The 17,717-nt window shown below is 40.0% G+C and overlaps 2 protein-coding genes across 2 annotated transcripts; one reads left to right on the top strand and one right to left on the bottom strand.

Annotated features, from left to right (window-relative positions):
* Positions 1–6,133: 6,133 nt before the first annotated feature.
* Positions 6,134–14,748, top strand: coro1a (coronin, actin binding protein, 1A). Its single transcript, XM_086290006.1, has 11 exons — positions 6,134–6,196; positions 7,299–7,502; positions 8,885–9,007; positions 9,096–9,225; positions 11,404–11,585; positions 11,998–12,117; positions 12,881–12,985; positions 13,079–13,224; positions 13,741–13,798; positions 13,897–14,112; positions 14,409–14,748. The coding sequence occupies exons 2-11, from the start codon at positions 7,305–7,307 to the stop codon at positions 14,499–14,501; spliced, it is 1,371 nt and encodes a 456-aa protein (XP_086146132.1). The 5' UTR covers positions 6,134–6,196; positions 7,299–7,304; the 3' UTR covers positions 14,502–14,748.
* A 37-nt stretch (positions 14,749–14,785) lies between these two features.
* On the bottom strand, positions 14,786–17,717 carry cldni (claudin i). The gene is made up of 3 exons (XM_086290008.1): positions 17,590–17,717; positions 16,112–16,244; positions 14,786–15,895 (listed from the first exon to the last, which is right to left on the bottom strand). Exons 1-3 carry the CDS (start codon positions 17,715–17,717, stop codon positions 15,392–15,394), a joined length of 765 nt encoding a protein of 254 aa, XP_086146134.1. The 3' UTR covers positions 14,786–15,391.

Raw genomic sequence — 17,717 nt, forward strand, 5'->3', positions numbered from 1 at the left:
CTTTCATCCCGTTATCTCGGTTATCATTGCCGAGCCTGTAGAGGTCTGTGCATCGACCACCAAATCGGAGATGCTGAATGACGCTAGAGGCTGCATAACAGTCTCCAGACCCTGTCACGTCTGCCAGAGCCCACTAGAGGGCGTCAAGCCCTCAGGCCAGCCCTCACACCAGTGGCCTGCTGGAGGCTCTGGCAGTGCTCATCAGATAGTGGTCCTGCGGGGGCCTTTTGACATTTTTTGCCTTCATTGAATTGTAAGAGTGAAGACAGACTGGAAAGCAGGGTGAGAGAGAGGGACAGACATGCAGCAAAGGACCACAGGTTGGACTCCAACCCAGGCTGCTGCTCACCCATCATGCAACATGGGGTCGCCTGCTTACCCACAGAGCTAAACTGCCACCGAATGTCCCAGAAAGTCAACTGACTTGATTCTATACTCTGATTAAAAAGCGTTCTTTAAATTTGTTTGAACAGTGTATCACACTACATCGGTTTATTGTCTAGGATGTAGAGTTACAGAGACCTGGATTTTTTTTCTGATACTTCAGTGGTGAAAACGTCCAAAACAACCAACATTTTGGTACCAGGTTGATTTTTTTTCACTCTGATTCCCCTTGTATGAAAATAAATGTCTTATATGCTCATTTTTAAATAGTTGTCAGATTTAAGTTTGAGATTCTGTCTACTCAAAGAATTACAAATGCGTGAGTGAAAATGGTGCAATTAAAAGTAACATTTACAAAAAGGGGGTCAGATGGGAATCCTTTTTCAGATTTGGCTGATTTTAATTGAATTACCGACACACAAGCTGATATCTAACTGTACTGTATACTGTACACCCCAGATTATTCACAGGTGTAAAACATTCAAACAGCTGCCAGTCAAAGTTGCATCTCAACAAACTACATGAATTCAGCCATGTCAGAATCAGTTTCTCTTTTAGAACATAAACACAGTGTGGCTATAAGTATAAGGATGTTGAAAAGACGGTGCATAAAGCTGCGTCTGGTTAGAAGGAAAAAACACACAAAAGTAGAAGAGTTGGGCAGATTTGTACAAAAGGCTGGCAGTGACAGAGAATGTATGCTGAATCACAGCTGGTCCAGATGTTTCACTAACTCATCTACAGATTTTCTAGAGAGTATAGGAGCCATGGCAGTTGTTTGGCTTGAAATGACAACTGTAATATCCATGTTTTGACTTTTTTCTCAAAATACTATTTTGAGTTTAATCTTGAAATTTCAGTTTAAATCTCAAAATGGACACTTTTCTTAATGTGGCCCTAATACTCTGTCGTACTATAGTGTAACTTCTAGATTAAAGAAAATGTTTTAAAATCTTTATTGGGGCCAAAGTTAGCAAATGCTATAAGTCTGGTCTTACTATATTTGACTGGTGATTCTATGCACTGAAATTAAAGCTTATTTTATATTTTATTTATTTATTTTTATCAATTCTTTTTGGGGGACTTTGGTATTTGCAAGAGGAAATACATTTTCAGAAAAAAATCTGTTTATGTTGAATTTGATTGCAGCAATATATTTCAGAACTGGCTTGTACAGGGCCATTTTTGCCACTGTGTAGCATCCTCTCTTCTTTAAACAACACTCTGCAACCTCTGGGAACTGAGGAGGAGACCAGAGGTTGAACTTTTGAGGGAGGAATGTTGCCCCATTCTTGTCTGACAGACGATTGTAGCTGCTTAACAGTCCTGGGTCTCCATTGTTGTATTTTTAGTTTCATAACACTAAATGTTTTCAATTGGTCAAAGATCTGGACTGCAAACTAACCACTCCTACTATAAACCCATGCTGCTGCAATAAATGTGGTGTGTGGTTTTGCATTGTCTTGCTGAAGTATGCAAGGCTTTCCCAGAAAAAAAAGTACTATAGTCCAATGTGACGTAGGCATGCCCTGGTAAGGAAATAACAGTTGTCCTAGTTCTGCTGCATTAAACCAAATTATATTTCAGTGACATTTGCACACATGTTTTTACGCTTGTGAGGACAAGTGTAAAAACATGTGTGCATGAGGTTTTTTGTGTCAAAACGACAAAAAACAGGAAGTGCTTTAGCTCTGCTACTCAAGGATTAGACTGAGTTTGCTTTTATAATAAAACTTATAGACTAAAAGTTTAGAATTTTAGGAGCTGAAAGGTTCTCCCTGCTGTTTGAGTTTTGCACTTCCTTATAGTTGAAGGATTTAAAAGAGGTTTAAAAGAGCACACCTAGAGGCCCATGCATTCAGATGATTCTCCTCTGGCTGCCCCTTTTAGCAGTCACCACACGGGATCATGTGCCTCCATCTCACCTTGTCTCTAACAATCACCTCTGTCACGCCAACCCTCTGTGCGTCAGGGGCGGAGCGTGGGGGTGGCTTACGGGGCTTAAGCCCGGGTTGTTTTGTCAGAAGCCCGGGGTATTTTGGAGTGTAATTTTTTCATAGTTAGATGCCTGGCTGACAACTGTATAAAACAAAAAGTACACACAATATTCGAAGCACGTAGTGCACACTGTGGGAATTTACGACTGTGCGTGAATCCCCCCCTGATATTGGTATGATCCAAGCTCAGGCACTAAGAGACTGAGCGAGGGGGCGGGGGGAGCTGCTGCCCGTGAGTGCGCTGTTGGAGAGACGGAGCCAGCCATACTAAGGAGAGCTTGACCAGGTACCAAAGCAAATCATTCGTACCGTACAAATAATGTAAATATGACGGTGCATCACGAAAGATTGATATGAAACTGATCACTTGACCAATATTATTTTACTTGCTCTTCAAGTGAATCAACAAATGGCGAAATGAAAAGCCGAACAAATGCTATTTTTTTTTAGAGTCTTAGCTTACGTGTGTTTATTTCATATTTTCAGTTCTTACCCTCCCCGACTAATTCGGTTTCAGTTATGTACTGAAATATAAGAATGGACATTAGAGGGTTCTTTCAAAGAAAAAACTCAGGTAAATGTTATTTTATATATTGTGCTTTGTATGTTGTTCAGTATATTTCTATGCAAAACAAGAGGGATTTCAGTACACAGCAGGATATTCACATTTGTAACCAGATATTTACATACACTTTAGGGAGAAAACATAAAACATTTTTACTGTACAACATCAATTTAGAGTAAACTTTTGTTTTAGATAAATATTGAAATATATTTTGAATTAGTTAAATGTCAGAATAAAGAGAGAGAGAGATCTATTTTTTATCACTTTCATTAAATTTAGGAGTACATATACACTAAGTTTATTGTTAATTAATAAGAAAACTCCAGAGGATTCCATTCTGAGCTGAAGAAGCTTCTGATAGGTTAGTAGAGTCCATGTGAGTAAATTGGTGGCACAGCTGTGGATGCATATAAGGCAAAACACAGAGGCTGTTTCTGTGACATGGGAAAATCAAGAGATGTCAACCAAAACACCAGGAAAAGAACTGTGGAGCTCCATAAGTGTGGCTCAGTTTGAATACAATTTGGTGCCATTTGCAATTAAAAAACACAGACAGTTTCTCTCTTTACTCTTAAAGTTAACAAATATGTTTTTATATTTATCAATCTAAAAAAATAAACATTTAGTCTGATTTGATGTTACAATTAAAAAAGTGTTTGTGTTTTGATCTGAAGAGTTTGTAAATATCTGGTTTCAACTGTATATTTGATGATTGTCAGCACAAAGAGAGAGAGAGAGGAGCAGAGATTGAGATGGAGAATGAGGACAGAACAGAGATGAACAAGAGCAGGTGAGACACACATGTTAGTCAAATGGTTGCTTACTAAAAGTATCACTGTATCATAGGTACTCATGTATCTCGTACCTAGTGTTTCTTTTTAGGTTTGCTATTTTTCAAATTCTATATTTATTAAGTTCTGCAGGCTTGTTTGCACAACAAGGCTAAATAATTATATAAACTTTTCTCAATCTAAATATTGTACTTTGGTAGAATTAAATAAATAAGTGTAGTGCAGGTCTATGATGATTTTTAGTGCTACTATCATCTAGTTCTGATTGTGGTTATGTCTTGGTTAAGTCCCCCCCCCCTCAAAAAAAAAAAAAATCCCACATGCATACTACCCTTTAGGGCTAAGCCCCGGGTGTTTCAAATGTCTGGCTCCTCCTCTGCTGTGCGTCCTCCTTCACAAGATCTATGAATCTTCTCTGTGGTCTTCCTCTTTTACTCCAGTTTGGCAGATCCATGTTCACCATCCACTAACCTCCTCTGCGCATGTCTGAACCATCTCAGCCTTGCCTATGCATCTTCCCCTTTTGCACCTGTCTCGTTTTCATCTACACAGATATTCTACCTCGCCTCTACTGACTTTCATTGCTCTTCACTCCAGAGCATACCTCCACCTCTCCAGGCTCCCTTTGTGACCTCTCCCTACTTTTGCTACAGATCAGAATGTGCTCTAAAAACATCATAAATCATGGATACCTCATCTGGTAGCCTGTCCATCACCACTCCAAAGAAGAAGGGGTTCAGAGCAGTCCTACTCAAACTTTGAATTCTGTCCTGCACCACACATACTTCGCTGTCATTCGTGACTTCCTCATTCAGCAACACAGTTCTTCTCTTAACACCTTAACATATGCCACAAAGATGCACTGACACTCCTTTTGACCTTCTCCATGCTTCTCCATCAACTCTCTTCAAAGCAAAAGAACTCACTATAGTGCCCTTTAGGACCAGTACACTTTCCCTCCCTTCCTCAGACATCCTCTCACTCTCCAAGGCTTTGGTAAACGATCTGCCAATCTACTTCCCTCTCACCCAGACATCCCCACAGGTATATCATCTTTACCAACCACCTTTCCACTCTTCAGCTTCTTCATGGCTGCCCTGACTTCCTCTTTTCTAATCTCCTGCACTTCCCGATTCACTAACTGTCCTCCATCTTTCCTCCTCTCTCCCATTTTCCTCACTCAGCTCCTCAAAATACTCCTTCCACCTTCTCGACTCTCTCTTCACTCATAAGTACATTTTCATCTCTTTCCTTAATCACCCTGCACATCTTTTCCAGCTCAATCTCTCTGTCTAGCCAATCAATACAAGTCATTTTCTCCTTGCTGAGTGTCCAGCCTCAGATACAACTCACCAAGCCTTTTTCTTTGCCACCCCTCAGTTTCAAGTACACCTAGCCTCCAAGCACTCCTGCCTTCTTTTTTTCTAACCTCTTGCAATGGTTGAACTATTAAATTACAGCATCCCTGATTTCCCATAATGTAAGTGTAAGCCTTTCCACAGGCTGAGTAATCATGACTAATAAAGTGACATCATGTGCAAAAACAGCTGATTGCCAGTTTAAGTCTAATTAGGTTTGGTGTGAGAACAGGTTGCTGTAAATGTGATATGTAAATAAAGTGGGTTCGATTAGGGGTTACCTGAAATTCAGGGTCCTTTAAGAAGCCAGTCTCTGAAGCTGAAACACATGGAAGTCTTCAGACTCTGACAGGTTATTTGAAACATCATCTAAATAACTTTCATTTCATTTGAAATCATCAGCATGTACAAACTGCAGGTGTCCCCAATTGGGAAACTGCTTAAAAACTGAAAATTAGGCCTTAAAAAACTGGGTTTTTTTTTCCATCTTTGCTCTTTCCCTCATACATACTTTGTCTGTCTTAAGATTTGTCTGATGCCTTATATAAATCTAATGAAAGAATAGCAGCAGATGAGAAGCCTCTTATAGAGTATTTAACTCTAATATCTGCAGAAATCATGAGTCAAAAAGAACAGACATGCACTGACATCCGTCACTCAAGAAAATATTGAGTCTTTTTCACGCTAACTTAAACTCTGTGAGCTCTTCAGACATACTGCATTTATCTGTGTTGTTGGACGTGAAGTGGTTTTGATAACCAGGTGACTTCTAAGCAGCAATGGCCTGCATCTGTTTGCCGTTGTTGGTAAGTGTGGATTGAACTCTGCATTGCACCGCTAGACGCTTTTATCATGATTCAATCCTAGAAAAGATCTTATATGGTGCCCTGTGTTTCACTTTGGTTTCTGCAGCTTGTTGCAGACGGCACATGTCACAGCCGACACCTCCTACTTCCACCTTCGTTTGAAACTCTCACTTCCTCCCTGTCATTTGTCATGTACTTTAACCTACAGTCTCCTCTTGTGTTCTCATTCTGGTGGCAGGGCGTTTGGTGCACTGCCAAAACTCCTTGAGCTGAATCACCCCCACACGACTCCCAGGTAGGCCCGCATCATCTCTCTGCAATCTCAACCTCTTGAAGATATCATCTTACCTGTAATCGGTGCATTGGTTAAAGAAGGAAATAGCTGAAGCTAACCGTATGTCACTAATTTCAGTGACACATTTTTGTTTCTCATCTTCCACATGGCCTGAGTTTCTCCTATTTCAAGGCAGTGAATTGTTTCCTACTTTGTACTGGTCAATGTTTTCCATCACAACACAGAGAGATAGTGGTCGAGACAGATTACTGACATGCATTTAGAGTCCTGATAAAATTATGGCTCACTCTGTAAAGGATTATTAAATTAGCTGCAGAGAAGCCCGAGAAGTCTTGTGATGCACATGCAGCAAAATTGTCATACGCTACCGAATCTGAGCTTAGGCGCGGCTGCAGATTTCAGGAAGTAAACTCTACAAATGGAGGTAAAGAAAGACTTATTTAGTGCTTTTCATCTGTTCCTGCGTGATGCAAAGTTCGTATATTTTGCAGCTGCTTTTGATTGAAGTTCTGATCTCATTGCGCACGCAGACACTTACATTTACCGGATATGTTTCAGCTTACTTCGTCAAATATGTCATTTAAAGCATGCCTACATGCGGGGAATTAAGTAACAGCATGACTGTATGAACTGAGGAAAAGAAAGGTTTGTGGTTTTGTTACTCTCTTTGTAGGATGTGGTGTAACTGCCGCTCGGGCAGCTTCTGTACCTTTTTTAAGGACACTGCATGTGCTTTAGATGATAAAAGGCCTACTTTTTTGTTTCCTTTCTGCTGTTTTTTTTTGTACATTTTCTTGCTTTTTAATATGTATGTGTTAAAAAGAGAAGGAGATAGAGTGCCAGAGTACCAGTCACAGAGGAAGCAGTTGTGAAAGCTTTTGCTTCTTCCTTTTTTAGCTTTCCTCTGTTGAGTCTTTCAACGGTTTCATCAGCTTTGTGTCTGTCAGATTATTTCCGCATGAACTCAAAGAGCACCAACAAACAATATGATTTATGATGACCCATAAAATAAATCTCTCTCAACTCTGCTACAGACTTCTTGCACTTCTTGCACATTAATTTTCTCCTCTTTCCACCCTTTTTGTTTTTCATTCTTTCTCAGTTCACCATGTCCAGAAAGGTTGTGAGGTCCAGCAAGTTCCGTCACGTCTTTGGCCAGGCTGTGAAAGCCGACCAATGCTACGATGACATCCGAATCTCCCAGATGACCTGGGACAGCAATTTCTGCTCCGTTAACCCCAAGTTTGTGGCCATGATTGTAGACGCCAGCGGTGGGGGAGCCTTCATGGTGCTTCCGCTGAGCAAGGTGGGTCACAGGAATCACCAGGAAACAAAAGAACACAAATAAACCCACCGTTCGGCTCTATACTGTTTTATATACTTCTCTTAATACTATGTTTAGGTGTGTTAACTATTACAGATGCAGGTTAGGGATTAAATGTTGTTTTAGCAGCATTCTTGCACTTTAAAATTTGAATGCTGCCAGTCACCATCACACATTCAGCTAAATAAGGAAGTTTGATGCTGTCTTTGAGTCTGTCTACACGTCACTTGCTCTGCTGTTGAGAAGTTTTCACCATATTAGGAGTTTGTTGTCAGCTCAGTGTAGGAGGACAGGATGTGGCCTCAACCCAGTTATTGTGCAGTCACTTATAGAGGGCGTTAGGTTAGGCCTTGCAGCTCATTTATTGCATTTTATGTGCCCGAAAAAGTGCAAAATTGCAAACCTTGTGGCCGAGTTAATGGCCAGCTGAATTTGTCAGAGGCTGTGAACTCAGTGAAGTGTTCCCTCGGGCTTGGGAAGTTCGTTCTGTGCAGGCACTGAAAATGCTTACAGTGAGGTTAGGTGTTTTTTATGTGATTGTGGTCTGAAGACTGTACTTCAGAAAGATGTGTAATCTTTTTTCGTGGAGTTTTGCTCAGGTTTGTCAGACAAAATCACCGAATAATGTCACTGCTTCTTGCTGCTGCAGTTAACTGTAGAGAGATCACTGCCTCTAAACTAAGTAATTACCATCTCATGTAGCTAATTCTATCATTAGAAATGACAGAGAAAGTGACAAGAATCTAATGTCCTGGCCTTATTTTACCTGACAATTATATTGTCCCACTTTGTGGTATTAAACAATCTTATATTTACCTTGGTGAAGCCTGCAGAAATCACATTATTCATGGTCTTATCTCGCATCTAGCATGGGATTCTCAAAGGACAAAAATAAGTGCAGGGACCAGTGGGCATAAAATTGCAGAGCTGCGCTGTAGTGGAAAAAAACTCATCCTGTTTTGAGCGTGATGCTGGCATGGTTGTGTCATCCTGCTTCAGGGCCCAGTGTTTTTTTTTAAGGTTTTACCAGAATGAATGCAACTACATGGAGCTAAATGTGACTGACTTATAATGCAAGATATAAAAATAAAAATGATGTGTAATTGTTATTTTTCTCAGACCGCTTCGTGACTGGGTTTCCTCTTCTTGGCCCTGATCTCATTTTTAACCCACTTACTAGAAATGAGCACTAATTGAAGGCAAAGCTGTTTAATTGGTGTCAGCTGATAAACTTCTCATCTAGTTTTGTCTTTTTTTTTCTTGCATTAGCTTTTTGTTCTTTACGTTTTGTAGCTGCAGTGTTTTCTGCACTGCATGCATGAGTCATAGTCAATGTCCTCCTATCCTGATGCTTGCCTCTGCAGACAGGACGTATCGACATGTCCTACCCCACTGTATGTGGCCACACGGGTCCGGTCCTGGACATCGAGTTCTGTCCTCATAATGACAACATCATTGCCAGTGGCTCTGAGGATTGCAGTGTCATGGTAAGGCAATAAAGTCTGACATGAAATATTCCTAATGCTATTTGTGATTTCAAAAACTAGATGTTTAAAAGTCTTTGTCTGTGAATAGATTTGGGAGATCCCGGAAGGCGGGCTCACCTCACCGCTCACAGATCCCGTTGTCAAGCTGGAAGGTCACTCCAAACGTGTTGGCATCCTGAGCTGGCACCCCACTGCCCATAATGTGCTAATGAGTGCAGGTATTATTCGCTGATTCTAAAAACACAGAAGCGTATCATGTGTAATGAGGAAGCAGACAGGGATGATCGTAACGTATCGCAGATGTTTTGCTGAATGAGACTCACACCTCTGCTTAACAGGAAGTTCTCAAGCCTCCACCCTCCTTCGCTCTGCGCTCTGAACTCTGATCAGCAGCACCATGACATTTCCGCTCACGGTTTTACACGAACTCTCTGAACCTTCAGTCTGTCAGACGCTGAAGTCACACTTTATTAATCTTTCATCTTAATTACAGACTCAGCGTTCCAGATTAAAAACTAATCACAAAAAATAAGGAAAAAGCACAGGAAGAAGGAGAATATAGATCCTTGTCCTAGAGACAGCTGGGATTGGCAGCGTGTGGTTCTGAATCTTATCCTTAAAAAGAACCCAGTGACTTAATTTTAACAGGTGTTAAGTCTGAAAATAAGTTTAGACTTGGGAATTTCTTTAAAAGTTTCGACTCCTGCTGAATCATTCAGGTGTCTTTAGAAGTGATCTCATGCCATCATTACAAACTTAAGGTCTTATTTTTGCCCAGCAGGGTGCAGCACAAGAGGTGCACAGTGCACATCTTCACCGAGTGGGCGCACATCATTCAGAATATTCTTGAAATATTTTCACAATCTGTAATTTAAGCTGCAATAACATTTCCAGCATATTTCACTTTAAAATTGGGTGGTGGTCTAATAAATTTGCTAAGTAAGCACGTATTATAGGTCCAACTATAGTTTTTGCATTTTCTAATTAGTTTCTATTTGATTTCATTTTGACTTTTTGTTTTTAATTCAGTTTAGTTTCAGTAAATTTCCAGAGCAGATTTTTAATGTTTCAGTTCAAGTTTTGTTGTTTAAAAATGTCTAGTTTTAGTTTACCTTTCATCAGTTTTTGTGCTAGTTTGAGTCTTTTAAGTTATTATTGTATGGGCGACATATGTCAAAGGCAAGATTTAGGAAAAGATTTAGGTTTTACAGTGAAAACACAAAACTTTTAATGCAGTTGACTCACCATCTAAAGACATCCAAAGTCTCAATATATATGATTATTATTATTTATTTATTTTTACCAAACTAAAAGGTAATAAAAGAATATTTGCTAGTTTTTTAAGCCTTATTTTAGTAACTTTTCAAAGTTCTCAAAATAGTTTCATTTAGTTTTATTTTTTACATTTTTAATTATTATTTTAGTTAAGTAAGCATTGAAAACATTAAACATTCAAACTGTAACATTGCTTCAGAGGAAATGATTTGTGGTCATAGTGGGCATCTAATCAGAACAGAAAAGTCAATTAATTTTGCTCCAGTGTTTCCACTGTTGCTAATATAGTTCAAATCACTTATTTATTGTTACTCCAGCTTTTTTACCTTCTGGTAACCAAGCTGGTGTATCTATTACATAGCTGGCTAATTAGGTTCCCCTTAGGTACTGTTCCCCTTATCAGTGTTAGATATTTGAAAATATATAACTATTTCTATGCAAAAAGAGTTAACAATAGAAACTTACATTTATTTAGACAATTTTTTGCCTGTTAGCTCTTACAAAAGCAAGTTCTCCTCTTTCACTAACAGATATTAACATTTAAAGAACACCTTAACAACCAACTATAGATGAAACAGTACAGTGAATTACACATTCACAGTATTTTCCATCCTTTGTTTCTTCCACGTGTCTGTTTGAAAGAAAAGAAAGTTGAATCAATGTGTGTCACTGCTGCAACAATGAGTCAGTTCCTTTAAAGAAAAACTATAAAAAATTATATGAGAGGTAGATAATCAGAAACATTTTTTGCAATCAAAAATTTCACAAATGCACATGCAAATGTTTGGCCACGCGAGGTTTAGACGTGTCTCAGATCTTTATATGGTGCTCTGGTATCATAGTGTAATCCAGAGGCTTTATTTGGTGTAAAACAGCGCGTCCACTTCATTTGTGAACTTCTGTTTTCTACATGTTCCTCTTCACTGCAAACGTGAAACTTTGAAGCTCTTGACTGTTTAAAAGTGAAAATCTAAATCAGGCTGAATTGCACATGATGCCTGTTTTTTAAAAAAGAAACGAGAAACTCTGTATCAATCACTTAAATTTAATTCATGAGCCTTTAATGAGACTCTAAGCTTTTTTTTTTTTTTGTTTTTGATGTCACCATTGTGTCCATGAAGGCTGTGATAACGTGGTGATCCTGTGGAACGTGGCTCGTGGCGACGCGGTGGTGAGGATCGACACCGTGCACACTGACCTCATCTACAGCGCCTGCTGGAACAGGGACGGCTCCTGGATTCTCACCTCCTGCAAGGACAAGACCCTGAGGGTGCTGGACCCGCGCAAGGGCACCGTCCTCTATGTAGGTTTCCTCTGATCGGCCTTCGCTATCTCGCTCTGTCACCACCATCACTTCAGTGTCACAGAGGAAGTCTTTAAAAGTCACGTTTCTGCACAAAGATCTTGAGTAACACTGGCCACACTCAGCAGAGCTACACCAGTTATTTTTATCATTACTGATGAATCTACAGGGAATTCTCTTAAATGCTCATAAAAAAAACATTTATTTTTTGGTTTTGGCCTTTTGCTGTATGACTAAACCAGGAAACTACCAAATATAGAGTTTTTCAGTTGATTTGTTGATAATGATGATGGGAAAAAGAGAAATAAAAAAATTATTTAATATTGCACTTTTATTTTGAAAAGTTTTTCTTTCTCCATATAATTTGCAATTTTCTTCCACTTTGCTACTCTGCACCACCTCTCGTCTGCAGGAGAAGGAGAAGCCTCACGAGGGCTCCAGGCCTGTCAGGGCGGTGTTTGTGTCCGACGGGAAGATCCTCAGTACCGGCTTCAGTCGCATGAGTGAGAGGCAGGTGGCGCTGTGGGATCCGGTGAGTGTCAACAACTGACAGAGTCAGTCTCAGACAAAGCATCTTGCTTACTGAACTTTATGATTCATAATCCTTAGTCATGTCTTAAATTCCTCTGAGCATGTGGTTTGAGATCTCTGGGACATAAAATGTGTATTCGTTAATGTTTGAAAATTTAAAAAAATAAAATGTAGCAAATGTAGTCTTTGGGACTTGTATTCCTAAATTCAGAGTGGGGTCCAGTTTAGTCACACTTTCCCACCTGAAATAAAGACAAAACAGTCTCATAAAAGAGTTGTAACCTTTCTCTCAGATAAGACTCTGGGCTTATCCTCAAACAGATTTTGTAAGATGACATGTGCCCCAACTTTAATATTGAGACTCTTTTCTTTTCTTTTACTTAAAAAGCTGAGTTGCAGAGCACAAAACGCCTCCAGCGTCAGCTTTCCTCCTTCAGCACATGATTGTAAGAGCAGCCTGCTGTGCTGAATTGTACTCGTGAATCATTTTGACCTGTTACACAATAAGTAAAAACCCTTTTATAGTGCGAAAATCTTTACAGCTGAACCTTAATGGTGGATTCCAAACTTTAGGTGTTTGCCTTTAGGGAGCATCTCTTCGCATTTACAACACCACTGTTTCACAACAGCCAGATTACAGTATTAAGTGTCTGTGCTGAAATATTAGCCTCAATTAAATCCTCAGCTTACCTGCAGTCTGCTGGGTACATGTGATGCTAGAGTACATGTGATTAATTGCTAAATATTTCTCTATCCTTTAACAGAAAAACTTTGGAGAGGCACTGACCCTGCAGGAGCTGGACACCAGCAGTGGCGTCCTCCTGCCATTCTTTGACCCAGACACTGGCGTCGTCTACCTCTGTGGCAAGGTTAGATTTAGATTATGAAACAACAGCCTTTCTGCATCACTACCACCTACACAGACTCAGTCAGCCCTCTTGTTGATCCTGTCATTTTCACAGGGAGACAGCAGCATCCGTTACTTCGAGGTGACAGATGAAGCTCCTTATGTCCACTACCTGTCCATGTACAGCAGCAAGGAGAGCCAGAAGGGGATGGGGTACATGCCCAAGAGGGGCCTGGAGGTCAACAAATGTGAAATCGCCAGGTAATGGCATATCTCAGTGGTTTTAGCTATGCAAGCAGCAAGGTGACCTCTTTAACACCTTTGTGAAGACTTTATGGGCTCAGCCGCTAGTTTGGGGTCATAGTGAAGAAAACATGAAGATTATGAGATCATTATAGGCCTCACAGGATTATCCAGGCTGTGCTGGATCATTATTCAGTGACCATGTGGTTTCACAGTGAATCCATGCCTCACATCTGCTTTCAAAACACCAAGATGGCGAAAGCTTAAGCACTCATAACACTTTCCAAAGCAAATGGTGACTTCACAGCGTCTGCATCCATCTTTTCTGCTTTCTCATTCTCTTAATGCAGAATGGGATGGCACCCACAACATCAACTTGATACTAAAAGCACTGTTAGATGAGCTCCCAGCTTACTGTTCAGCTCTTTAACATTTTGAGGGCAAAATCTTTCTTCTTCCTCCAAATTGAAGCGTATTATTTCAGCCTAATCTGACACAACAACCTAAAATACGAACAAACTATTTTAATTTCAGATTCTACAAGCTGCACGAGAGGAAGTGTGAGCCTATAGTCATGACCGTGCCACGCAAGGTAAGGTTTTAGCAAATCCTAGGTTTTAGGTTCATGGTTCAAGAAAATCTGTGCGGAATTTGAACTCTGACTCTCTTTTTTTGTCTCTGCCTGTGCAGTCGGACCTGTTCCAGGAAGATCTGTACCCAGACACCGTCGGGCCCGAGCCCTCGGCCGAAGCTGATGAGTGGTTTGAGGGAAAAGAGGCCCCGCCTAATCTGATATCCCTGAAGGACGGGTTTGTAGCTACGACTAAAGCTAAGGAGTTCAAAGTTCACAAGAGTCTCCTGAAGACCACTACTGCTTCTGCAGGGAATCAGCATGACAGCAGCGGGGTGAGTCTTTTAGATCCACAATGTTTTGCTTCTGTTTTAGCTGCAGATAATAAGTGAATGAGTTTTAGGAGTTAGACTTTCCTTAATTTATTTCATAACTGATTTATGAGTCTTTAAACTTTGCTTTTGGTGTCTCAGTTGCAAATTTATTTTTGACTTTTTTGGAGAAATCTGTCAATGATTACATTATTGGCTTCAACCAAACCTTGATGGCTAATTAGACCATCAGCTAAACATGAGCAACTCCATGACATCATTGGACTCCACCCAATCACAAGTGTGTCTCTGTCCCTCAGGAGGTTCAGTCTTTGAGGAAGGAGGTGAAGGACTTGAAAGAAGCGCTAGAGGAGCTGACCACGCGTGTGAAAGAGCTGGAGAGCAAGCATTAAGCGGCAAGAAAGCGACAAAGAGCAGAAATCACGCGAGAAGAGTGGAGCAAAAACTACAGCGAGAAAACTTTTGTTAACTTTTGATTACAGTGAGACAAAGGGAGAGATTAAGATGGTAGATGTCATGAAACTATTTTTTAGCGTAAAGCTTGAATTTGTCTATTTGGTTTGTGTGATCTATTTGAGAAAACAAGAACCATAATATATGCTTTTAGTTTGAAATAAAATTGTCTGTATTTTCAAAGTACATTTTGACCCCTTTTTTTTTCTTTCTTTTGAAGGAAACACACATGAAATGCATACACGCACTTTATTTTGACCCCATTTTAATCATTTATACTCATTACCGTACCAAATGTGAAACAAAATAAAATGAGTACAAACAAACATCTCATGATTATAAAATATACTGCGGACTTTTGAGAACATATCAAGAGAGAAACACGCGCACCAGATGTTTCCTGAGGTTCACTGAGGTGCATTTGGTTAGACTTTTAAAGAAGAGATAATAAAAATATCAAGGAAAAAAAGACAAGCAGAGCATTGATTAACATTCAAACTGTAAAATATGAACCATCTAAAAGGCCTTTGATTATTTAATTGCTCAACAAATTAAATATATTTTATGCTATAATTGAAACCAAAACTTTAAACTTTACAAAAATCTTGCAAATTTAATGTGGACTTTACAGCCGTTACTTTCATAGCTTTACATCACCAGCAGCTCTATGAATGTGAAAGTACAAACTGCAGTGAGAATTTAATATTTACATTTTTTGGGGTTTTCCCCCCAAAAACATTCAACCGGTGTTGTCTACTTTATCACTTCCAGTCCGACTAGATCACCATTCCCTCCTTTCTCTCAAACACCAGTTCCTTTTAAAACACCACTACACGTAGTTTTTGTTTGGGGCTGAGGCGCTGTTGCTGTAATACTTGGCTTTTCCTCCTGTGTTGCCTTGCTTGGGCCTGCTGAAGCAACAGAGCAGACCTCCAGCTATGATGAGCAGCACACCTGCAGCCCAGCCTACAAAGATGCATGCTCCCATCTCCATCCTTGGGGAAGAACTCAACAGGGGGGTGTAGAAGTCCCTCACGGTATTGTGTGCAAACCAGCTGACAGGGATGATTACCAGGATGCCAGCCAGCAGCATGCCCACCCCGGCCACCAGGCTGATCTTGGGCTTGACGTCTTCGTTTTCCACACAGGTGGTAAAGTCGGACCCGCAGAAAAGAACGAGCAAGCTGAGGCAGCAGAGCATGCCGCTGATGATGGTCAGGGCTCTGGCAGCCTGCCGGTCTGCACCCAAATCTAGCAAGGATTCGAAGTTCTTGCACTGCTGCTGGCCAGTACTCTGCACCACACAGGTAGTCCACAGGCCCTCCTGACTTCTCTACTCACACGCAGAGAGGAAGAAATATACACTTATAGACATCATTTCATGACATGAGGCAAACTGAGTGCTACATAATTAAATCTCATACACGTAGAACATTTGTGAAAAATTGAACTGTAAACATTCACTTACTCAAAATCAAGTAAAATAAGCTCAATAAACAGAAACAATCCAATATTGCTTATACAACACTACACACATATGTTTAATTACCTCTGCTGTCACAATGTTGGATCCTGTGAAGGCCGACACTCTCCAGAGCGGGACGGCACAGCATACAACAATCCCAATCAGGCCCACGACCCCGAGGGCCACACATGCCATCTGAACTACAGCAGATCCCATTCTATAAAAGGCAAAATGGTGTAAAGGCACAGGAGCATCACTAAAAGCTTTTCATTGTTACTTTACAGTCTATTTAATGATGTTCTCCTTCTGTCTTTGGCTTTAAAAAGCTCATTTTCTAACATCTGCTGAATGTTTCTCCAATATTTTTGCTGTATCTGTTTTATTAATCTGCTATGATAAATATATATATTTAAAAAATTTTAATTCACCACTTCTGATTTGCAGCACTCGTTCTGTTGGTTAGCTGTGGAGTTGCTTTAAGTCTCCATCGCTGATTCAAAATATTACATGTGGTGCTTTAGCCTTACTGCTGGGTGGGTCCTTCCTTTGTGGTCGTGTAGGTGAGGAATCATGTGGGTAAACAATACTCTGACAGGCCCTCACAGAAAACATGGCTTTGGGGCAATGTTTTTAAAACAAATTCATGTCCTGAGAGGTCCAGGAGCGCTGAATCTCCACCCAGGAGACGCTGAGCTGCCACATCTGGGCGGAGCTCTTCATACTCTGAAAATCTCTGCTTTACCTAATTATTTGAAGGCCATTATATGAGTCATCATCATACAAAAGGTAAAGTTTGAGTCATAAATGCTGGAAGTAAGACAGACCTGTAGTGAACAGATTAACTGAGGAACAAAAAACCCTTGTTTTCATGAAAAGTGTAACATTTAAAGTTACATATTTGAGCACAAATTGGAGGAATTTTTTTAATCCACTTCAAATCAAGGGGGTGTTACAATCATTACCATCAGATAAAGCAAGTATAGGGACACTTTTTCTCGCATTCTTTAAACCTTTTTCCGTTACCCAAAATGTATCGTATTGATGATCATCATTAAAACTAGCATCCAACAACTTAAATTAGGTGAAATAACGAAAAAAGATCTCGAAGTCCAATCAGGTGTGTACAGGATTAACAGGAGGGGACTGCACTGAGCAAAAATACTCCCGTGTTTAAGTGTAACTAACTTTCAGAGCAGATTAAACCCTGAAAATAAATCTGATTTGAGTTAATCCTCATTAAGACTGATTTCTGAGTTTTATTGTGACCGCAGGTGGGACTCGTGAAATCTTTAGAAACAGAAAACAAAAAGAAAAGCAGGCCTTTCAAACTATTTCAACCTTTTTTACTCTCACAGCTGTTTATTTATTTGCACCTTTTAATTTCCCCTCTTATGTCCATTATGAAAGACTATTTATTTTATTATGATTCTTATAATTTTATTTGAGTAATTATCAAATTAATCCTCAACCAACCCTTTCATCCTCAAGCCTTTTCAGATTTCGGTCTCCTTTCAGAGCTCAGGCAGTCTTTTTGAATAAAAAGTGGATAAATAGATTCCTACCTTTTTTTAAAATGGAAAAAAATTAGGTGAGATTTCAGTGGAGATTCTTCTTTTGTTTTCCTGTCTGCGTGTTGTCTCGAAGATGCTGTTTCCTGTTGTACAAGTCTTGTACAGACAACATGGGACAT

The sequence above is a fragment of the Aulonocara sp. 'chitande type north' Nkhata Bay genome, linkage group LG4 (genome assembly GCF_057382095.1).
Source record: "Aulonocara sp. 'chitande type north' Nkhata Bay isolate Kocher_YH1m ecotype deep benthic linkage group LG4, A_spYH_male_GT1.1, whole genome shotgun sequence".
Lineage (NCBI taxonomy): Eukaryota > Metazoa > Chordata > Actinopteri > Cichliformes > Cichlidae > Aulonocara > Aulonocara sp. 'chitande type north' Nkhata Bay.